We start from the raw sequence: 23483 nt of genomic DNA on the forward strand, positions 1-23483 counted from the left end.
AAAAAAGTTTCAAAATGTTAAATTAACAAATATCTGAAAAAGAATTGTTTGCTTTAATTTAAATCGAGTAAAACTGAAATTTTATGATCACATTGCACAAGACAAAAACATATTATGGTTTCTTGATATATAAAAATTAATGTAATTTTTTTCCCAGCTCTTATGTGTTAATTATGATTCTTGTGACTGTCTTTGATGTGCCAAAAAACATAAAGTTCAATAAAAATATTTACACTCACAAAAATCCATGGAAACTCCTTTTAACAAAATGAATGTATGCTATGTTAAAAGTATTAGATTTAAAAAGAGGAATAAAAAATGTGTCATTCTAAAATACTGCCCAATATGCCCAAATTTGAAATCGGCACCTCTGACTGTAAAAACATATTATTAGCAGTTATCGCTTTGCTGTTGTACTGCATTACATTTTACACATTTACATGCCGTCTCATCAGCATTTTACTCGTTTGTATGACCACAAACGCCTGCTTTTCAGAAGAACATGTAAAAAATAAACATGAGTAGATTCTTTAGTTATAAAGTTACTCCAGAAAACCTTTTCATAAATCAACTCACACCCAACAGTACATACATATAAAAGATGCAGAAATATCTTAAGGTGGTAAAGGAATTTATTGCATACGTTTGAAGTACACAAACATCTACAGGTTCAATAAACAGACCACTGAATGGCCTTTTGCATTTAAAACGCAAAAAAAGCTTCTTTCCTTAATCAAACAAACACAAAAACCTGGATGTTTTTCAGTCGCATTAAAGGAAAATCACTTGTAGGCGTTGGCTTTATGTTTGGGCAAAAAGTTGAAGTTCTTCGGCACGGGTCCGAGCAGCATTTCACTGGAGAGGGAATAAAACCACGTAAAGCGTTAGAATCATAAAAGGCATGAAGCTGTCTCTTAGTTTAATGCAGCTTTAATTTAAAGGGTAATTCTTGTGAGTTTTCTGCTCACCTGATCCTGACCCAGTCCCCAACGTTTTGACTGGCCATCAGCGACTCCAGATAGTTCCTGCCCATGTAGTACGGAGGTCTCTCATTGATCTTCTGAGGCACTCGCTCCAACAGGCCCACCGGTATATATCTAAGAAAAACGAAGGCAGTTATTTCTCTCTAGCTTGCTTTTTAGTAAGAATTTAACGTGGAAGCTACAGTTTGATGGGTTCGTCACTTTTTTTTTTTTTATAAAGATATTTCTCTTTTTGGCTCAATTCACTGAGTGGAGCTGGAATCCAGGACATAACTATGCTAATATTATATTTTCAGTGATGCTGAGGCCATTTCAAGCTGATCGTCATCCGTCAAATGCATGTTCAAAGCTGTCAAAAGTCCCTGCAGTCTCCACTACTGATGGGATTCCTCAAAAGACCACAACTAACAGTGGGTCTACACCAGCGGTATTCAACTAAAATTCAAAGAGGTCCAGTCAGAGAAAATGGATGAAAGTAAAGGTCTGGAACACCATAATGTCTAACCTGAATTAGTGTGATACATGTTGATGTAACTTAGTAGTTTTATTAGTGTCTTCATGTAATCAATAGCTGACCGTCAAATCAAATAAATTCAGTGCAGTTCAAAAACATTTTGACAACATTTATTCATAAATAACTTTTGATAGAACTGTACGTCTTAAACTAAAGTGCAGAACTTGGAAAAATAACGACAGGCGGGATGTCCGAACTCGTACATAATTGGTCTGTGTGTTCCTGAGCTGATAACCAATGCAGTAAACATTGGAAAAGCTGCACCAGTAAAGTAGAAGCGACCCGTCAAATGTAAATCCCATTACAATCAACTGATTACAGGTCTGTGTCAGTCCCCCAGTTAGTGACCCCTGCTCTACACTGCATCACAAATATGATAACACCATATTTTTTTGATCAAAGTCAGGAATATTGCTTGTTCATAGTAGAACAAATAGAAACTACACGCTGCTGCCCACCTGCACATGAAGGAGAGCCACTCCAGCATGAAGGTTCTGGTCTTCTCCACACCTCGCGTGTCGGAGCCCCAGTGCTCCAGGCCAAAGTTGGTGAAGTCCTTCAGGATGTCCAGTCGCTCAGTGGACGAGATGTCCCAGTGTCTGCTCTCCTTTATCTCAGTGAAGATCCAGGGCTTAATGAGGGCACCCCTGAACAATAAGAATGATCAAAAAAAAAAAAATCCAAACTTCTGATTCAAATTCAAGATTCCAGGATAGAAAAACAGACTGCACAGAATGGAGTAACTTCTCTGGTGAGAGGTCTATGAGGATTTAATACCCTCTGAGTGACGGCAAGTGAGAAAGTACAAGAAAGCACATGGAATGATACACCACAGCAAAACAACTGGGTGTAGACAAAACAGAAACAGCTCATAAGACCATCTAAATCACAGCTATGTGCTCCATGCATGAGTTTCAAAACTATTTAAAGCAACCTGTAGTTTCACAAAGGTAAAGCGAATATATGCTTGAACTTTAGTCATTAAATCTGTGTGTAGGTGAATGGAGTCAAAACTGAAGAAAACCAGACAAATTGCACTGACAAACATGAAAGCTGTTTGCAAATTGAAGCTTGCTGCAAAGTTAAAACAGTTTTCCTTTTTTTAATCGGAAAAGAAGAACGCTAAACCTGCAGACTGGATCACTGACAAATGTTTATTCGGCTGTAAGGTCTTTGAATCATTTTGTCTACTCCGTGTGACACCAACCTTGCAATCATGATACCAGAAACTCCAGTCTCTCTGGCTTTCATGGCGTCTTCATAAGACAGAATGTCTCCATTACCTGGAACCAAAAAACAAGTCACTTCAGTTCATCACATCAAGGGCAATCCATTATTTATAACCTGAAGACTGCTGAATTAAATCGATCACAGTTGTTTGCATACTGGAAGAAGTTCTCAGTTTCTTCACCAGCCTTTACAAATGGACATACCAAACAGTGGGACAGGGCTGGCCAGCTTAGCACATGTGTTTATATAATCCCAGTCAGCTAGCTTAGTGTAGCGCTGCTCCCTGGACCTGCCATGCAGCTGGAAGGAAACCATAGCGTCAGCGGTTTGTCATCTTTTGATGCAGATTGAAATGCAGATATAAAAGTGGCACACAAACAAATGAAAAAAATCTTCTTGTAAAAATGTCACATAAAATTATCACAACACAACAAGAGGGTGTGTTTATATGGCGTCTAACAAACTAAAAACAGGACTACATCATCTCTGAATCAAAGTTTCATTCCACTTTTTACACGATAAGTTTAAAATTCACACTCAGTTCCAGATTATTATTACATGATTCTCTGGATTTGTAAACGTTTCTGAGACTGAATCTGTAAATTAAGTGCAACTTTCTTTGTTTTAGTGTTTTTCCAGTCTTTTGTCATGATCGCGATAAATCATCTTTATTTGTGCTTCTACTGATAAAAGACTTACGGTGACCATGGAGACACCCCAATTCTTCATCTCTGGGATGAGTTTATGTGCTATGTTGGACTTCTCCTGAACACCAGTGCGGATCTTCACCGTTAAAGGGACATCGAGGACCTTCAGGGAGAAAAACTGAGGCTTCAGCTGGATAGTTTTTTTGGTTAAACAGCTAATTTTGCATTTTGGTTGTTTCATTTCCTGCTAATAGCAACAAAGCTCTCCTTAAGCAGTCAAAATCATGAGAGTGCCTCGCTGAGAAACCTCTAAATGGTGCTCTACATCTGGTACAAACACATACTTACATAGTTCATTCCTTTGACGATCTGTTCAAATTTTCTGGTGCGTGTCATCAAGCCGCAGCCTCCGCCCTGATGAAGGAAAGCAAATAAAAACCGTCCTGTTGTATAACACCTGCTAAATGCTGGTGTCTGTACTTTTCACACCAGTTAATAAAATGCAAAGTGCAACAGACTGTAAAGCTGTCACTCGTCGTACTGTGTTAGTTCACCTTAAATGACCTCCTGTCTTGTTTCACTGTCTTTGACGTCAGCCCAGATTCTTGAAACGTCGATTTCAGGTAAAAACAAAAGCATGTGGGAGCTGATTTCATGTTTTAAGGCGTTCGCTAATCTAAGTCCAAACTGCACTATTTACTGCTTGAAAGTTTTGTGTTATTATGCAAAAGGATTGTAAACTGGAAAGACTTTATCAGCTGGTAATTAGCATTTTATGCAGTTTTACAAAACACAACAGCTGGCCTCGTAATCACAGTGAACCAAACCAGAGTTATTTAAAAACAGAATTGAAACAGTTTTCACCCATGGTCCATCAGACTTCTCAACTCAAAAACTAACGCACAGTGTCACTTTTAATAATGCTGCTCCTGCCCATATTTATTGGTTTATATTTGATCTCATTACCTCCTCACTGTACTGTATAAATCCTGCCTCTTTTGCATATGTTGGAATTCTTAATGTAGTTTTGTTTTATATGTACATCCGACTTTATTATTTATTGCTGTTAATTTAGCTTGTTTCAATTCACCCTCCAGTGGCAGCTTCTTATGTTATCGTCACGCCCCCATGTATGATGACAACAAAGCTATTCCATTCTCTTCTAACTGCAGCCATTGATAATGTAAGGAAGGAGCTCATAAAAAACTGAAAGCCACAGCAAAACTTCTCAGGAATCTAAAAAGTGCAGCCTGGTAAGATAAGTTTACCTTCTTGTAAACAAGATCGATGGGGCATCCAGAGTTAATGTCCACAAAATCAACCTCCGTGTTGTTGTTGATGAGTTCTGCACATCTCGTCATGGTGTCGGGGAAACAGCCTTCCACCTGGAGAGACAATTCAGACTTCAGAATAAAGGCCAGCTTCATTTTCACACAAAACTTAAGCTCATAGAAAAGAAAGACGATGCCAAAATATTGAAGATGTGCTTACGATGTCACGTAACAAGACTTCTGAAGGCTTTTAATAATCTAAGACGTTCTCACCTGGACACCAAAAACATCTTCACTTTCGTGCCTCTTCAGCAGGGCCCACTCTGACTGCTGGCCCTGCAGCAGGTTGGTGCACATGGCCATCTCTCCACAGGTGATGTCGGCACCGAAGCGTTTGCACACGCGACGGAAAGGCAGATTTCCACACTGAGGACATAAAGACAAAGCATTTAGTGAGGTCCAAATCTTACTTTTGCAGGTCCGTATTTAATTTGACTCGCTATATTACCGGTTTATTCAAAGAATATTTAAAGGATTTAAATATTTAGCGACATCAAAACACATCTGCTAATAACTTTAGTACTCATTTCCACGGGGGCCGACAGGGGCAAACACGCTGCAAACCGCAAAAGCGCTGCAAACACAGAAATGATCCAAAACCAAAAACTCACAAACGCATAAAACACATGCAAGAAAAAAAAATGCTGCAAGAGAAACATGCTGCAATCACAGAAACGATGCAGGAGCAAAGACTTACAAAATCACAAAACAGATGCAAACGAAAAATGCTGCAAATATATAAAAACGCACACAAACCCCCAGAACAACCGCAAGAGAAAAACGCTGCAAATTCAATCCACAACGTTTGTGCGCTGCTCTTCGATAATATTGTATAAAAATAATATTGTATAAAAGATGCCAGCCAAGTAAAACATGATGCTAAAACTAAATGAAAACGTACCTTTTCACACTAAAAAATATCAGACACTTTCACTTTCTTCTTCTTCTGCTTCTTCTCTTCTTCTTCGCGTCTGGAGCATTTCCGTTGTGGATTGAATTTGCAGCGTTTTTCTCTTGCGGTTGTTCTGGGGGTTTGTGTGTGTTTTTATATATTTGCAGCATTTTTCATTTGCATCTGTTTTGTGATTTTGCAAGTCTGCTTCTGCGTCGTTTCTGTGATTGCAGCATGTTTCTCTTGCAGCATTTTTTTTTCTTGCATGTGTTTCATGTGTTTGTGAGTTTTTGGTTTTGGATCATTTCTGTGTTTGCAGCGCTTTTGCGGTTTGCAGCGTGTTTGCCCCTGTCGGTCACCGTACATTTCAGTCCAGTAGTACTTACAGTAGTTAGAGGAGCGAGGTAGAGCTTGTCTGTGAAGTCCACCTTAAAAATATAGATTAAAAAACCTTCTTAGACAACAAGACATAGCATTTTGCAGTCATTTAAGTAGTGTAAATATCCACTAAAACAAACTTTACATTTCTAATAATTTGACACGTGTTTATAACTGACAAACCATTATGCTATTTTTTACTAATAGAGTAGAAAGTATAACTTTGGATGGAGGGACATACCTGCTTCTTTTCACATGAGCGCAACTTGATGACATCTGAATCAGTCAGTGGGCCGACAGTTTTTATCGGAGGCTGTTTATCTGGGCTGGCCTGCAGCTAGTCGCAAAGAAAACACGTAAAAACACTTGGAATAAACCGTACAACACACCACATATTACCTCTACAACCCAGTGACAGACCAGGCAGTCAGAGGCAGCACTCTGAGAACAAGGCTGTACCTCTGTTTGAGCCTCAGCAGATGAACGTTGCTTCTCTCCTGTTGGATCTGCAGATACTTCAGCTGCACACGCATTACCTGGGAGAGATAAAGGACTACATTATATCACCAAATTGGATTACATTTCAGGTTGGACACATTGATGCTTTGATTAAATATGTCTGAGTCTGATGAAAATAAATAATTGGAAATGTAAATAAAGCCGGACTAAATGTACAGCAACACAAAGCAGTTGAGTTATTGAGTGCATTTAACCTCCAAACATGGAGGTGAGCTGATTAAATGAAACATCAGAAGGCATTTAACTCTTTAAAGGACAATTCCAGAGGTTTTATTGATCAAAATCACGGCCACATAGCTGCTGCTTGAAGAACACACCCAAAATGTTGATCAAACCAGTCGCAGTTGCCGTGCATTGTGGGTAATGTAGGCACCAGGTTTTGTTAAGAGAAAAAAGTTGTGCAAAAGAAAAGATGATATTTCTAGTTCTGCATGATCATTTTTAAACTGTCTGTTATGAGTTTGACAATATTATAAGAGTGCAGTCCTGAATCAGTGGCGTTATCTTCACCTCCGAACAGAGCAGATAGATTTATGCTGTGAAGCAGGAAGAACACCAACAACACAAAGGTCACTAGTTCTTCCAAAAGTAAAACCAATCGATTAAGAACTTCACTCCTCTTACCGTTCCCTTGCTGTTCTCGTTTGTCTTTGTTGTTTGCCAGCGTTTTCAGGTACTCTGCTGACTTCTTGAAGGGCACTGAATGCTTCCTCAGACGATTCTGGAGGTCTTTACTCAAGCTGTTCTTCACCACAATCCTGCCTTCGTAGGCTTTAACCAGATCTGCCTTCTCCATGGTTTTGAAGTCAGGCGTCGTGTGTGCCTTGGCAAAGCGGCACGAGAGACCGTACATACACTTCCCGTACGTTTCATAGAGGTAGCAGCTTTCCCCGATGTCAGCGGGCTTTGAGGCCATGTAGTCCGCAACGTTATGGAGGAAGTGGCATTTGTCTCCAAAGGAGCATTCCCTGTTGTTCTGAATGGATGGAAAAGTCAGAAGAACAATTATCAGCTGAAAGCGATAAAAAACATGACCACAAAATATACAGAGACTGTTGAAATGTTCAAAACAAATTTTCAAAAATCAAATCAAAAACTACTGTATGATGCATTTGTGGGCAGCCAGAGTGAGTTTCATACCTGAATGACTGAGAGACACAGCCGTTTCTCATCATATGTGGTCGGCTTAGTGTGTGGCCTCGACTTGTTCTGCCCCCGAAGACGTTTCCCGTCCGGTTTCCCTGAACTGTTCCTATCTTCAGGGTCCAGTTTGAGCCTTTTAGGTTCAGGTTCCTCCGCAGACGTTGTCTTTGGCTCTTCATCTGCGTCATTATCACCTCCTTTTGAGCGCTGGCACTCTGAGTCGACAAACCCGTGAAATTTTTCTTTGGTGGTAAGAAACCTGCAAAAACAAGAAAAAGAGGAAAACATTTAATTCTCCTGTTTTGTGCGTTTGACACAATACTTGGAAAGAGTAGACGCGTTCTCATGCAGGTTTTTTTTAAGCATGAACTGTATCTATATTGGAAAACAGTCAAAACAGTGGAGCTGGTGGAGCTTGTAAATGCTTGCAAAAAAAGCAAATAAAGCAAAAGAAAATCCCAAGAAATTATAAAAATAAATAAGACACCCCTGGTACAACACACCAAGTGATGTATAAAGTACAATAATGCAGTAACACACTAAAGATAAACTAACTGCAGTTTATTAACCCTCCTGCTGTCTTCATTGACAGGCACCAAAAAACATTGTTCCTTTCACTGAAAAAAATCCAAAAATTCAGCAAAAAAATTCCTAAATTTATAAAAAAAAAAAAGCAAAATCTTCAGGAAGGAAATTCATTAAAAGTTTCCCTTAAAAGTTTTATTTAAAAAAAAAATGGCAAGAAATAAAAATTAAAAAAATAAAAACACACAAAAATTGCAGATATTTTCAAAAAATTAATAAAAATCTTCCAAAATATCTTCTAAATATCTAAAGTGATTCCATATTTATTAGTAAAACTTCTAATATTTTCTTTAAGAAAATCAACTATACAAACCAACCAAAATCTAGCAAAAGTTGCTGGATTTTGGTTGATTTTCCAGATCTACTCTCTGTCTGTTAGTCTACTACACATTGGAATACAAATAAAACAAACTACTACAGCAAACTTTGGGACAGAACTTTGACTGATTTATTCTACATCTGTCATAGAGGACTAAACACACCAGAAGATAATCAATTACAGGAAGCTCAAGAATTTAGACTTGTTTTTCTTACTCAAACCAATCAATTATCAAAATAGTTGGGGATTAGTTAATAACTAATCAATTAATCGCTGCACCCTTTGCATGGAGCATCAGAACAAAAGGAAGAGGAAAATGAAGCATTGTCTGGCTCAAACAGCTGGCTACTTACTCTGGTTTGATGGCAGCTTCACCCTTTACCGCCACATCTGTCCTTTTTTCAGTAGTTTGTTCTGTTGCCGTTTCCATCACAGCTTCAGATGTTTCTCAAAGTTGTTTTCTGAAAGATTTCAAGACGTCAGTTTTGAATCAAACTGCAGCATACAGACCCAGGAATCACTTTTCATTACACTGAGCTAATTTTGAAATCATTATATTGACAAGTGCAGTGTTGCGTTGTCAAGGCACCACTGTCCAAGCCTAAAGCCCAAAACATTTTATATATCGCCCAGGATCTTCTCATCTGTCGTTCTAGTCCTACATTAAAGATCAAAAAGCCAAAAGGTTTTGGGTCCTCTGTGTGTCAATTGAGCAGCAGATTAACTTACATTCACATTATTCATATGAGCACGTGCATCAGTCAGTGTTGTCATCTGTTGGTTGCCAGTTAACTAATTCAGTGAGGTAATGGGATGGCTAAGATGCTTTTTCAAAATAAGAAGGATGGAGAAACGAGGTGCAGGTGAGGCAGGAGGTGGAGGAAGAGTTTTTCTCCTGCTGTTGCAGTTAGATAAGTTATTGCTGAATTAAATTTGTGTTTTTTTTTCAACCTTTATTATAATTAGCTATTCATCATTTCTCCTGAACTATTTACAGGGTTGGCCACACAAACTACTATTGCATAAAATTGTTCCAAAGTTAAAATAAGTACAAATAATCAATAATCTGAATCAACTCTGGTCTGCCTCAGTGGTTTACAAACTATTTTTAAACTAGACACATTTTTACATCCTATTATAGCTCTGTAAATCATCTAGAATAAGCACCTACTGTGATGTAAATGTGAATCATGAGCTAAACATAAAAACAAAACAGGATCATGTTATTTTGCCTGGAGCAGTGTCTCACATTTTGCTTTACTTTTACATGAAAAATTGTGGACTTGTCAGGTTAAAATGTAAAGATTTCTAGGCTGGGCTAAGTCACCAGTGCTTAGAGACTAATAACACTTCTCGACAAGTGCAATATTCAAATCACAGGAAATGCTATTTTTTGCTAAAATCCTCCAGCAATAAAGTTTTCTTAAAAATGTGACTGCATCATGCGTCTTGTCCTGTTATCATAGCTTCAACTAACCTCCATATTGCATTTGACTTAACTTTATACGAAGTAAATTTAACTTCCATGTAACTTAACGATCTGGTAAAGCTTAACAATTCCCATCAGCTGAGTTACTTACCTCTTTATTCACAGGGCTGTCAAAGTAAACAGCTTCAGGAAAACTCTGCTAACAGCTAACGTTAGAGCGCCTTTAGCCGCTGCTCCGCTAAACACATTTAGCGACAAATTAGAGGGATTTAAAGTCAAAACTTACAATCAAACCCAAAAAACAGTTAGGTAAGAGGACACTCCTGTCTCGCAGTCTAACACGCACAGCAATAATCCAGCATCGTGAGAAAACGAGTGTACGCCGGCGTACTGCGGTCAAGCCAGCCGCCTCTCGTTTCTCCGTAGTCAAGCCAGCCGCTCCTTCTTCTTGTTTTACGGCGGTTGGCATCCAGCTTCTTGGTGCATTACCGCCACCTTCTGTTCCGGAGTGTGGACCAGACAGTAGACTTACAGACTTTACCCGACCGAGTTCAAACTATCAAATCTACAAACACACACTGCAAAGACCAAACAAAACCCAAACAAACAAATAAACAAAACAAAAAAAAAAGAAAAAAAAACAAAAAAAAGAGAAAAAAAACCCTCTAACTTGCACTCTCCACACCCAAGCCAACTACCACCCTTTATTCCTATTATTATCCCTACCTAACCATCATATTCTATTATAAACCCCGGTCCCCTTTAAAAAATCCATCAGTGCCCTAACCTGTGCCCTCTCTTCCATACTTAGCAACTCTTTCAGTGTAAATTCCTGCACCCCTAACTCCTTTATCCTATCCATCAGCTCCCCTCTCTGCACCTCATATCTTCTACACCTCAGAACTACATGTTCCACTGACTCTTCCTCCTCCTGACAACCCTCACATAAACCAGTCTGGTGCTTCCCAATCAGTTTCAGTGTTTTATTTAGTGCACTATGCCCCAACCTTAACCTGGTCATCACACTCTCCTCCCTCCTGTGTCCACTACTCACCCTCCCACCTCTGACGCTCTTTTGTACCTGATACAGGTGCCTCCCTTTCTTCTCTCCATCCCACCTTTCTTGCCACACTGAGTTGCTTTTATCCCAGATAATAATTTTGATTTCTTTCTTGCCGATCCTCAGATGCATTTCTATTTTCCTTTTCAGTAAAGCTCTCTTGGCCAGATCATCAGCCCTCTCATTCCCCCTCACCCCTACATGTGCTGGTACCCACAGAAACTTTACCTGACCCCCCCTGGTGAACAATTCTTGTTAGTGACTCAAGGGCTGAATATAGGATGTCCTGACGGCTGTTTGAATGAAACGACCTGAGGCTTGCTAGCACTGATGATGAGTCTGAACACACTAATGCCTTTCCTAGACCAGTCTTCTCCACCCACTGCAGTGCAACCAAAACCGCCACCATTTCCACTGTGTATACTGAAAGATTATTAGATGTTCTTCTGTTGATCCCAATTCCTCTTTCCGGTACTGTTACCCCGAATCCTGTCACCCCTGTCTCAGGTTGCTTTGCCCCATCTGTGTATATGGAAGTAAAATTGCTGTACTTTGTTAATATGTGACACTTAAATTCACCAACCAAATCAACCATGCCTTTTCCCCTCCTCTTAGCCTCTAATAAACCCCAATCAACCTCAGGCCACACTAGCATCCATGGGGCCACACCTGGATAGACTACCGTAGGACTAACTTTGAGGTTAAGTATTCCAAATTCTTTTGCAATGTTATTTGCTTCTTTTGCAAAGTTTTGCCTCCGGCTCCTTCCACCCTCCCAGAACCCCTGCAAAACTCCCTTTGTCAGATGAGACTGATTGTGTCCTTGCAAGTTAGCCCAGTAGTTAGCTATTATCTGCCTTCTCCTAATTTCTAGAGGCATCTCTCCCACTTCCACCTGTAGAGCAGGAACCGGTGATGTTTTGACTGCCCCACTACAAACTCTCAGAGCCTGCGCTTGAATCACATCCAGTTTACATAATAAGGACTTGGATGCAGAACCATATGCCACAGTGCCATAATCAATCACTGGTCTTATCAGTTCTATGTATAACCGCTTCAATGCTGAGCAGCTTGCTCCCCATTCTCTACCAGTCAAACACCTCATTACATTAATTACTTGCTTACACTTTCCTTCAATTCTTCCGATGTGCTCTGCCCATGTCAGCCGTGCATCAAACAAAACACCCAGAAATTTAAATGATTTAACCCTTTCTAACATGTGCCCATACATCCTCAACTTCATCCCTTCCTCAATCCTTTCCTAGTGAAAAATAGTGTCTGTGTTTTCTCTACTGAGAACCTGCACCCCCATTCATTCCCCCACTCTACCACTTTGTCAATTGCACCTTGGACTTTCCTTATTGCGTGCTCCATGTTCTTTCCTCTTTTCCATAATGCCCCATCATCCGCAAAGAGCGATCTCCCTATATCTACTGGAACTTTTAAAAATACATCATTTATCATGATAATAAAGAGCAGTGGACTTATCACACTCCCTTGTGGTGTACCGTTTCCCACTGCGTACTGGTTTGACAGATCTGACCCTATGCGTACCTGTATTTTTCATCCAAACAGAAAATCCTTCACCCAATTGAAAACTCTCCCACCAATCCCCATGTTGTGTATCTTTATCAGCAACCCCTCCTTCCACATCATGTCATAAGCTTTCTCAATGTCAAAAAACACTGCTATTACCGATTCTTTATTTACCTGGGCCATCCTTATTTCCGACTCTAATCTAACCACTGCGTCCATAGTGCTCCTGCCTTTCCTGAAACCACTCTGACACCCTGCCAAATGTTCCCTCTTTTCAAGTTGATATGACAACCTTTCCGTTATCATCCTTTCCATTACCTTGCAGACAGTTGATGTCAGTGATATTGGTCTGTAACTAGTAGGTTTGGATGGATCCTTGCCAGGTTTTCTTATTGGAACCACTACTGCTTCTTTCCAGGCTTCTGGTAGCCTCCCCTCCTCCCACACTCTGTGATACAGCTGCAGCAACTTCACTAATCCTCCTTGCCCCAAATGTTTTAACATGCTGTAACACACCTGATCCTTCCCTGGAGAAGCTGGTCGTGACCTTCTGATGGCCCTCACCATTTCAGCCAATGTAAATGGCTCATCGATCACATCATCTGTCCTTGCCCTCTTGTTTAATAACCCTGGATACTGAGCCATAGTTCTCTCCCTCCCCTGTCTCCCCTCCTCTGACAAATCATCTGAGCTATGTACCTTTACAAATGCCTTAGCCATGACTTCTGCCTTTTCTCTGTTGGACACTGCTGACTCCTCTCCAGACGTTATGACAGGATAATCCCATTCCCTTCTTTCACCTCCCATCTTCTTAATCATTCCCCACACTTCCCCCACTGGTGTTGTTCTCCCTATTCTATCGCAAAAGTTACTCCATGATGCCCTCTTAGCTTGCCGTATTGTTTTTCTCACCACTGCCTGAGCCTTTTTGTACCGAACTAAGTCCTGCAAGTTATGAGTCCTTTTAACTTGTCTGAATGCTTTATTTCTGTTTCTTACAGCCAGATGACACTCTTCTGTCCACCATGGTACCAACTTCCTACTCCTTTTGCCCTTACTTTTGGGTATAGCGCCCTCTGCTGCCCTTACAATCACTGATGTCACCCGTTTATTTATTTCATCAATGTCTCCAAATATTTCTGTCTTGCTCATTGATTCTTCACATAACCTTTGAAACCGGTCCCAGTCTGCTTTTTGAAACACCCACTTTCTGATTCCCACCTTTGCTCTCACTTCTAATCTCTCCCCTACAGAGCACAGGATTGGGTAATGATCACTTCCTATTGTTGAAGCTGCCCACATCCCCCAGTTACTGACCCCTGCCATTGTGTTAGATACTAATGTTATATCCAATGCTGACTCGGTACCTGCTGTTATGTTTACTCTTGTCCCTCTTCCATCATTTACACACACCAAATCCCTTTCATCCATCAAATCTTCAATTACCTGACCATTCACATCTGTCTGCGCCCCTCCCCACAATGTATTGTGTGCATTGAAGTCTGCACACCATATGACCTTGTTACTGTCTTGCCCTTTAATCCCTAATAGCTTTTCCAAACTAAGCCTCTTACATGGGTTGTAGTAATTAATTATGACTACTTTCTCCCCCCTTTCCCATATTTTCATCACAACAAACTCCTGATCCACTCCCTTTTCCAGTAACCTATAAGGAATTTCTTGCTTAATAAATGTTGCACAACCCCCACCTCCCCCTTGACTTCTGTCACTTCTTATTACTGTATACCCATGTACCACGAAATGCAAATTTGGTTTTAACCATGTTTCCTGCACACACATTACATCTGGTTTTCTATTCATCTCTTTAATGAAATGTTTGAATTCTTGACCATGAGCCAGCAAACTCCTAGCATTCCATTGAAGGATTAACACCATAACTAGAATTAGCCAACCCATGGTGTTTCCTGACTTGACTGATTAGTGAGATTGTCCCTCACTTCTTCCCATGTCAGTCCCACTAAGCCCAAGTGATGCACTGCCGCTTTAACAATCAGTTGAATTTTTTCACTTTTTGACTTTACCTCTGCTGTGCTGTTGACCACCCCTGCAATAAATGTTACCAGGTCTCTTTTGTCCACATACATTCTGTCACTCATTCTTTGCCGCCCTATGACTCCCTAAATCTCCTTGAACGATAGTTTGGCTACTCTGCCCCCTAGCCACTTTCACAGCTTCAGCATACGAAATCTTCTTCTCCACTCTCACTCTTTGAATATTATTTTCCCATTTCATAGCCTCACATCCTCCATATGCCACGTTATGTGCACCTCCACAATTACAGCATTTTGGCTGCACCCCTGTACCACACTCTCCATACTCATGATCTTCCCCACACCAAGCACACCTCCTCTTGCCCTTGCAGTTTTTGGCTATGTGTCCAAATCTTTGACAATTAAAGCATCTCAAAGGTTTTGGAACATATGTTCTCACTGGGTAGCTCATAAAACCTAGAAAAACTTTTTTAGGCACACTTTCTCCTTCAAACTCAATCAATACTGTCTCGCTATCCACTCTCACTCCTCCTTTTGTAGTTTTCATTCTTTGCACACTCATTATTTCCCCCCCTTTAATATTCTTCTTAAGCTCCTCCATACTTACAGTGAGTGATATCCCTGTGATTACTCCTTTACCACCACCACCCTTTCCTGCTCCCACCCTCCCTGTGCTCACCACCTTGTTTTTCCCCAACTCTTTCAGTTTAAGTGCCTTATCAGCTTGCTCATTATTAGTACACTTCACCAATAAATTCCCATCACTCAAGACCTTTGCAAACTGTATATCTCCTATTTTATTTGCCAGAATTGTTGTCAGTACAAAAGGGTTAAGCTTCTTCATGCTTTCCTGAGACTTCTCATTGAACCTTAAGATAACAAACCAGTTCTCAGGTGTTTCCTTTCCAGTATGCTCATCTCCTTCCTCCTCACTGTTACAACTGTCATCATTGCCGTTCTTCTTCCTTTTATTCCTTCCAATACTAACCCCTTTCAAAATCATAGTCTCCCCCTCCCTCCTCGTCCATATCTGCCCAACTGCCCACTTCTGATCCATTCACGGAGCAGTTGTGCTCAACCGCCAGGAAACTGTCTTCAATTCGACTGGGATTTCCCACACTTTGTCGATTACTTTTACTCCTTCCATTCCCAGCCGATGACGCCGCCATCTTCTCCAACGTTCTTTTTTTTTTTTTTTTTTTTTTATTTTTTTTTATTATTATTAACATAAAGCATCAATTTACAGAACTTTTACAGAGCTGATGACACTTCTAAAACACACATTTCATTTCAAAATGACAGAGGTGATTATTCCAGGAGTAAATAAAATACATATATTAAAAAAAAAAAAAAAAAAAAAAAAAAATATCCATTTCAGAGGTTTACAGAGTTTAGGAAATGTCATAAAAACAGAATAAATGCAAAAGCTGAGCACATCAATGGTAGAATATAAATTCCATAAAATATGTTAATTAAGGTTTAACATTTCATTTAGCGTGTCAAACACAGGAGTCCAGCGATGGTTACTCTGACAAATAACATTTAAAGAGGTTAAATAACTTTTCATTTCATTCTTAAAACAAGACACAGAAGGTTTACAGTTTTTCCATTTACATTTGTGAATATGGTATTTACCCATAAGAAAAATTATATTTAGTGCCTGGGTAACTATATTATTGGGACCATCCATATATATTAAGACTTGAATATTTGAGAAAGAGTCCAAAGTATCTAGCGGCAACCAGTCTGAAATGTCTTGCCAAAACTTAAAAGTGACATTGCAAGAAAAGAATAAATGTTCAGATGTTTCAGGACTTTCTTTGCAAAATTCACAAGACTCTACTTCAAACTTAAATCTCCTCCTCAGAGTTTCTGCTGAGGGGTAAAAATTATTCAATATTTTGAACTGCATCTCTTTTATTTTTGGCAAGACTGGCCATTTGATAAACTTGAAATATTTGCCTTCGACTTTCGTTTCACTTTCAATGACATTAATAGAAGATTGAATTGTAAATTCATGAAATAATTTAGATTTCAATAAATTACCCATCACTAATTTATTACATTTTTTATCATTTAGAGGCACGTCATTAATCTTCGGCTCTGGTAAACTGATGGTTACACTATTTGTTTTTATGGTGTTTTGTATCATATTTTTAAGAGGGATTGGAACTGATTGACATACGCAGAGGGATAACGCAGGAGAACATGTTAAGTCAAATTTCTTCTCCAACGTTCAACCAACCAAGATCAAAACTCGCCGGTAAACAAAATCGCCAGCCGCTCCTACATTTTCAGTGCGCTCTTATCGTCAGCTTACGGTAAATGCACAACTATTTCCGGTTTAAAAAAATAAAGCGCTGCATTCGCAGATGTATTATACAGGGATGTTTTAAGTAACTGACTCAGCTTAACTGTTAACTATCGAATTGTACGGCTAATATTTACACTAAATAAATAGCTTGAAGTATAAGAAGCTGAAAACTTGTTTATCTATCTGTCTGTCTGTCTGTCTTAAAAATTGTGAATTCAAATAAAAAGTGATGTGTGTCATCCCAGTGATCTATTAGTGTGATAAGAAAATAAACCTCAGTCGAAAAGTCACATGATCTGGACCGAAATGAGAAGATATGCTGATATTTACATTAAAAAATGTTTAATTTTTTGCTTTAAAATCTTTTAAGCCAAGCTATTTCTTCTTCTTTGGCGTATGCTGACCAGGTAAGGTAGCATTGTGATTCTGCATTAGTTTGGGGTCAATACGTCACATGACCTGAGAGCTATTGAGCAATAAAGCTAATATTTACTGTCAAAAAACTGTTAAAAATCAATAATGTCCTAAAATCAAATATAAATTGCCGTATGTTGACCATCTTTAGTAGCACTATCATTCTGCATTAGTTTGGGGTCAATACGTCACATGACCTGAGAGCTATTGAGCTAAAATGCTAATATTTACTGTAAAAAAACTGTTAAAAATCTATAAAGACGAGAAATCAAATATAAATTGCCGTATGTTGACCATACTTAGTAGCACTATCATTCTGCACTGGTTTGGGGTCAATATGTCACATGACCTGAGAGCTATTGAGCAAAAAAGCTAATATTTACTGTAAAAAACCTGTTAAAAATCAATAATGTCCTAAAATCAAATATAAATTGCCGTATGTTGACCATCTTTAGTAGCACTATCATTCTGCATTAGTTTGGGGTCAATAAGTCACATGACCTGAGAGCTATTGAGCTAAAATGCTAATATTTACTGTAAAAAACTGTTAAAAATCAATAAAGACCGGAAATCAAATATCAATTGGCGTATGTTGACCACACTTAGTAGCACTATCATTCTGCATTAGTTTGGGGTCAATACGTCACATGACCTGAGAGCTATTGAGCTAAAATGCTAATATTTACTGTCAAAAAAAATGTTAAAAATCAATAAAGACCAGAAATCAAATATAATTTGGCTTATGTTGACCATCTTTAGTAGCACTATCATTCTGCACCGGTTTGGGGTTAATACATCACATGACCTCCGAGCTATTGAGCTAAAATGCGAATACTTACTGTAAAAAATTAATAATAAATTCATTAAGTATCCAAATGGTATAAAAAGTGCTGTGTCTTGATCATTCTGTTTCATACTATAATCCCAAATAGATTTGGAGTCTTTGGGTCACATGACTTGGTAGCTATTGAGCTAAAATGCCAATACTTACTGTAAAAAATTAATAATAAATTCATAAAGCATTCAAATGTAATAAAACCTGGTGTGTCTTGATCACCTTTTATAGCCCTGTCAATCCTTATTGATTTGAAGTCTCTAGGTCGCATGACCTGGGAGCTATTGAGCCAACATGCTAATATTTACAGTTAAATATCAATATAAAATATGCAAAGTATCCAGATGGAATAAAAAGTGCTGTGTCTTGATCACTCTATGAGATGCTCTAATCCTGCATAGATTTGGTGTCTGTAGGTCACATGACTTGGGAGCTATTGAGCTAAAATACTAATATTTACATATTGAAATTAATTAAAAACTCACTAAAACAAATATTAACAGTCTCCAAAAGCAATAATAAAGTCTGTGTAATGAACCAGGTCTAAATCTATTTAGCCAAAAGATCACATGACCTGGGACTTATAGAGCTGTAATGCTCATAATTACAGTATAAAATACATGAAAAATTCACAAAACATATTAATTGTGTCCAAATGTTCATTCAATGTTTCTAAGTGTGACAAAGAATCTATGAACTACAAATCCCTATATTTGAGTGCCGTAATGTATCATAACATAATGTAACATAACGTCACGTCAGGTCTTTGCTCTTCCTTTTTCTGCCTCACGTAAGTCAACCGATAATTATCAATGAAATAAGTATCCAATCGACTGAGCCCGTAACACACGTGCTGCTCAATATCCAGAACACCATTTGGAGTCAGAGTTGTGCGATGGGTCGTTCGAAAAAAGGCAGAAGTATCGCTCAGTGGGTAGAGTGGCTGGTTGGCACCCGGGAGGCCGGGGCTCGATTCCAGGTGTGAGTGAGTGAGATAGGCATAGGGAGTATAGGAGTGAGTGAGTGAGTGTGATGAGTGTAGGTGTAGGAGTGAGTGAGATAGGCATAGGGGGTATAGGAGTGAGTGAGTGTGATGAGGATAGGAGTGAGTGAGATAGACATAGGGAGTATAGCTCAGTGGGTAGAGTGGCTGGCTGGCACCTGGGAGGCTGGGGTTCGATTCCAGGTGTGAGTGAGTGATATCGGCATAGGAAGTATAGGAGTGAGTGAGTGTGATGAGGATAGGAGTGAGTGAGATAGGCATAGGGGGTATAGGAGTGAGTGAGTGTGATGAGGATAGGAGTGAGTGAGATAGGCATAGGGAGTATAGGAGTGAGTGAGTGTGATGAGTATAGGAGTGAGTGAGATAGGCATAGGGAGTATAGGAGTGAGTGAGTGTGATGAGTATAGGAGTGAGTGAGATAGACATAGGGAGTATAGCTCAGTGGGTAGAGTGGCTGGCTGGCACCCGGGAGGCCGGGGTTTGATTCCAGGTGTGAGTGAGATAGGCATAGGGAGTATAGGAGTGAGTGAGTGAGATGAGTATAGGAATGAGTGAGTGTAGGAGTGAGTGAGATAGGCATAGGGAGTATAGCTCAGTGGGTAGAGTGGTTGGCTGGCACCTGGGAGGCTGGGGTTCGATTCCAGGTGTGAGTGAGTGATATCGGCATAGGAAGTACAGGAGTGAGTGAGTGAGATAGGCATAGGGAGTATAGGAGTGAGTGAGTGAGATGGATATAGGAGTGAGTGAGATAGGCATAGGGAGTACAGCTCAGTGGGTAGAGTGGCTGGCTGGCACTTGGGAGTCCGGGGTTCGATTCCAGGTGTGAGTGAGACAGATAGGCATCGGGAGTATAGGAGTGAGTGAGATAGGCATAGGGAGTGTAGCAGTGAGTGAGATAGGCATAGGGAGTATTGGAGTGAGTGAAATGAGTATAGGAATGAGTGAGATAGGCATAGGGAGTATAGCTCAGTGGGTAGAGTGGCTGGCTGCCACCCGGGAGGCCGGAGTTCGATTCCAGGTGTGAGTGAGATAGGCATAGGGAGTATTGCTCAGTGTTTCGAGTGGCTGGCTGGCACCTGGGAGGCCGCGGTTCGATTCTGTGAGAAAGGCATAGGGAGTATAGGAGTGAGTATCATAACATAATGTCAGGTCTTTGCTCTTCCTTTTTCTGCCTCACGTAAGTTAACCGTTAATTATCAATGAAATAAGTATCCAATCGACTGAGCCCGTAACACACGTGCTGCTCAATATCCAGAACACCATTTGGAGTCAGAGTTGTGCGATGGGTCGTTTGAAAAAAGGCAGAAAAAGGAAGACGTTATGTTACATTACCTGACGTGACGTTATGTTACATTATGTTATGATACATTACGGCACTCAAATATAGGGATTTGTAGTTCATAGATTCTTTGTCACACTTAGAAACATTGAATGAACATTTGGACACAATTAATATGTTTTGTGAATTTTTCATGTATTTTATACTGTAATTATGAGCATTACAGCTCTATAAGTCCCAGGTCATGTGATCTTTTGGCTAAATAGATTTAGACCTGGTTCATTACACAGACTTTATTATTGCTTTTGGAGACTGTTAATATTTGTTTTAGTGAGTTTTTAATTAATTTCAATATGTAAATATTAGTATTTTAGCTCAATAGCTCCCAAGTCATGTGACCTACAGACACCAAATCTATGCAGGATTAGAGCATCTCATAGAGTGATCAAGACACAGCACTTTTTATTCCATCTGGATACTTTGCATATTTTATATTGATATTTAACTGTAAATATTAGCATGTTGGCTCAATAGCTCCCAGGTCATGCGACCTAGAGACTTCAAATCAATAAGGATTGACAGGGCTATAAAAGGTGATCAAGACACACCAGGTTTTATTACATTTGAATGCTTTATGAATTTATTATTAATTTTTTACAGTAAGTATTGGCATTTTAGCTCAATAGCTACCAAGTCATGTGACCCAAAGACTCCAAATCTATTTGGGATTATAGTATGAAACAGAATGATCAAGACACAGCACTTTTTATACCATTTGGATACTTAATGAATTTATTATTAATTTTTTACAGTAAGTATTCGCATTTTAGCTCAATAGCTCGGAGGTCATGTGATGTATTAACCCCAAACCGGTGCAGAATGATAGTGCTACTAAAGATGGTCAACATAAGCCAAATTATATTTGATTTCTGGTCTTTATTGATTTTTAACATTTTTTTTGACAGTAAATATTAGCATTTTAGCTCAATAGCTCTCAGGTCATGTGACGTATTGACCCCAAACCAGTGCAGAATGATAGTGCTACTAAAGATGGTCAACATACGCCAAATTATACTTGATTTTCGGACATTACTGATTTTTAACAGTTTTTTTACAGTAAATATTAGCATTTTAGCTCAATAGCTCTCAGGTCATGTGACATATTGACCCCAAACCAGTGCAGAATGATAGTGCTACTAAGTATGGTCAACATACGGCAATTTATATTTGATTTCTGGTCTTTATTGATTTTTAACAGTTTTTTTACAGTAAATATTAGCATTTTAGCTCAATAGCTCTCAGGTCATGTGATGTATTGACCCCAAACTAATGCAGAATGATAGTGCTACTAAGTATGGTCAACATACGGCAATTTATATTTGATTTTAGGACATTATTGATTTTTAACAGTTTTTTGACAGTAAATATTAGCTTTATTGCTCAATAGCTCTCAGGTCATGTGACGTATTGACCCCAAACCGGTGCAGAATGATAGTGCTACTAAGGATGGTCAACATACGGCAATTGATATTTGATTTCTGGTCTTTATTGATTTTTAACAGGTTTTTTACAGTAAATATTAGCATTTTAGCTCAATAGCTCTCAGGTCATGTTACCTATTGACCCCAAACCAGTGCAGAATGATAGTGCTACTAAGTATGGTCAACATACGCCAATTTATATTTGATTTTAGGACACAATTGATTTTTAACAGTTTTTTTACAGTAAATATTAGCATTTTAGCTCAATAGCTCTCAGGTCATGTGACGTATTGACCCCAAACCAGTGCAGAATGATAGTGCTACTAAAGATGGTCAACATACGCCAAATTATACTTGATTTTCGGACATTACTGATTTTTAACAGTTTTTTTACAGTAAATATTAGCATTTTAGCTCAATAGCTCTCAGGTCATGTGACATATTGACCCCAAACCGGTGCAGAATGATAGTGCTACTAAGTATGGTCAACATACGGCAATTTATATTTGATTTCTGGTCTTTATTGATTTTTAACAGTTTTTTTACAGTAAATATTAGCATTTTAGCTCAATAGCTCTCAGGTCATGTGATGTATTGACCCCAAACTAATGCAGAATGATAGTGCTACTAAAGATGGTCAACATACGGCAATTTATATTTGATTTTAGGACATTATTGATTTTTAACAGTTTTTTGACAGTAAATATTAGCTTTATTGCTCAATAGCTCTCAGGTCATGTGACGTATTGACCCCAAACCGGTGCAGAATGATAGTGCTACTAAGGATGGTCAACATACGCCAATTGATATTTGATTTCTGGTCTTTATTGATTTTTAACAGGTTTTTTACAGTAAATATTAGCATTTTAGCTCAATAGCTCTCAGGTCATGTTACCTATTGACCCCAAACCAGTGCAGAATGATAGTGCTACTAAGTATGGTCAACATACGCCAATTTATATTTGATTTTAGGACACAATTGATTTTTAACAGTTTTTTTACAGTAAATATTAGCATTTTAGCTCAATAGCTCTCAGGTCATGTGACGTATTGACCCCAAACCAGTGCAGAATGATAGTGCTACTAAGTATGGTCAACATACGGCAATTTATATTTGATTTCTGGTCTTTATTGATTTTCAACAGTTTTTTTACAGTAAATATTAGCATTTTAGCTCAATAGCTCTCAGGTCATGTGACGTATTGACCCCAAACTAATGCAGAATGATAGTGCTACTAAAGATGGTCAACATACGCCAATTTATATTTGATTTTAGGACATTATTGATTTTTAACAGTTTTTTGACAGTAAATATTAGCTTTATTGCTCAATAGCTCTCAGGTCATGTTACCTATTGACCCCAAACTAATGCAGAATGATAGTGCTACTAAGGATGGTCAACATACGCCAATTGATATTTGATTTCTGGTCTTTATTGATTTTTAACAGGTTTTTTACAGTAAATATTAGCATTTTAGCTCAATAGCTCTCAGGTCATGTGACTAATTGACCCCAAACTAATGCAGAATGATAGTGCTACTAAAGATGGTAAACATACACCAATTTATATTTGATTTCT

At 38.9% G+C, this 23483-nt stretch overlaps 1 protein-coding gene and 2 long non-coding RNA genes across 6 annotated transcripts; 1 reads left to right on the plus strand and 2 right to left on the minus strand.

Annotated features, from left to right (window-relative positions):
* Nucleotides 1-614: 614 nt before the first annotated feature.
* Nucleotides 615-10398, minus strand: dus3l (dihydrouridine synthase 3-like (S. cerevisiae)). 2 transcript variants are annotated; one of them, XM_022220746.2, is made up of 16 exons: nt 10257-10398; nt 8895-9002; nt 7635-7896; nt 7119-7470; nt 6435-6511; nt 6217-6312; nt 5984-6025; nt 4919-5071; nt 4643-4759; nt 3723-3788; nt 3427-3537; nt 2931-3027; nt 2705-2780; nt 1956-2144; nt 969-1097; nt 615-855 (listed from the first exon to the last, which is right to left on the minus strand). In XM_022220746.2, exons 2-16 carry the CDS (start codon nt 8969-8971, stop codon nt 783-785), a joined length of 1917 nt encoding a protein of 638 aa, XP_022076438.1. In that variant the 5' UTR covers nt 8972-9002; nt 10257-10398; the 3' UTR covers nt 615-782. The 2 variants fall into 2 exon arrangements, with proteins under 2 accessions (XP_022076438.1, XP_022076437.1); XM_022220745.2 differs by having other exon boundaries at nt 10122-10389.
* Nucleotides 10399-17217: 6819 nt separating this feature from the next.
* On the minus strand, nt 17218-17993 carry LOC127536263 (uncharacterized). The gene is made up of 2 exons (XR_007945257.1): nt 17907-17993; nt 17218-17451 (listed from the first exon to the last, which is right to left on the minus strand). It is a non-coding gene; the product is annotated as an uncharacterized LOC127536263 (long non-coding RNA).
* Nucleotides 17994-21648: 3655 nt separating this feature from the next.
* Nucleotides 21649-23462, plus strand: LOC127536262 (uncharacterized). Of its 3 annotated transcripts, XR_007945256.1 has the most exons (4): nt 21649-21725; nt 22030-22181; nt 22486-22941; nt 23094-23461. It is a non-coding gene; the product is annotated as an uncharacterized LOC127536262 (long non-coding RNA). The 3 variants fall into 3 exon arrangements; XR_007945255.1 differs by lacking the exon at nt 21649-21725 and having other exon boundaries at nt 21938-22181; nt 22486-23028; nt 23181-23462; XR_007945254.1 differs by lacking the exon at nt 21649-21725 and having other exon boundaries at nt 21938-22181.
* Nucleotides 23463-23483: the final 21 nt, after the last annotated feature.

Source organism: Acanthochromis polyacanthus, chromosome 11 (assembly GCF_021347895.1).
Source record: "Acanthochromis polyacanthus isolate Apoly-LR-REF ecotype Palm Island chromosome 11, KAUST_Apoly_ChrSc, whole genome shotgun sequence".
Classification (NCBI taxonomy): domain Eukaryota; kingdom Metazoa; phylum Chordata; class Actinopteri; family Pomacentridae; genus Acanthochromis; species Acanthochromis polyacanthus.

Excerpts from the sequence above, each read along its gene's own strand:
- dus3l (XM_022220746.2), bottom strand. The coding sequence starts at position 8,971 with ATGGAAACGGCAACAGAACAAACTACTGAAAAAAGGACAGATGTGGCG. Across the intron at positions 4,760-4,918 it reads AAGATGTTTTTGGTGTCCAG|GTGGAAGGCTGTTTCCCCGA; the intron begins GTGAGAACGTCT and ends TTGTCTCTCCAG. Across the intron at positions 2,145-2,704 it reads TCTGGTATCATGATTGCAAG|GGGTGCCCTCATTAAGCCCT; the intron begins GTTGGTGTCACA and ends CTTATTGTTCAG.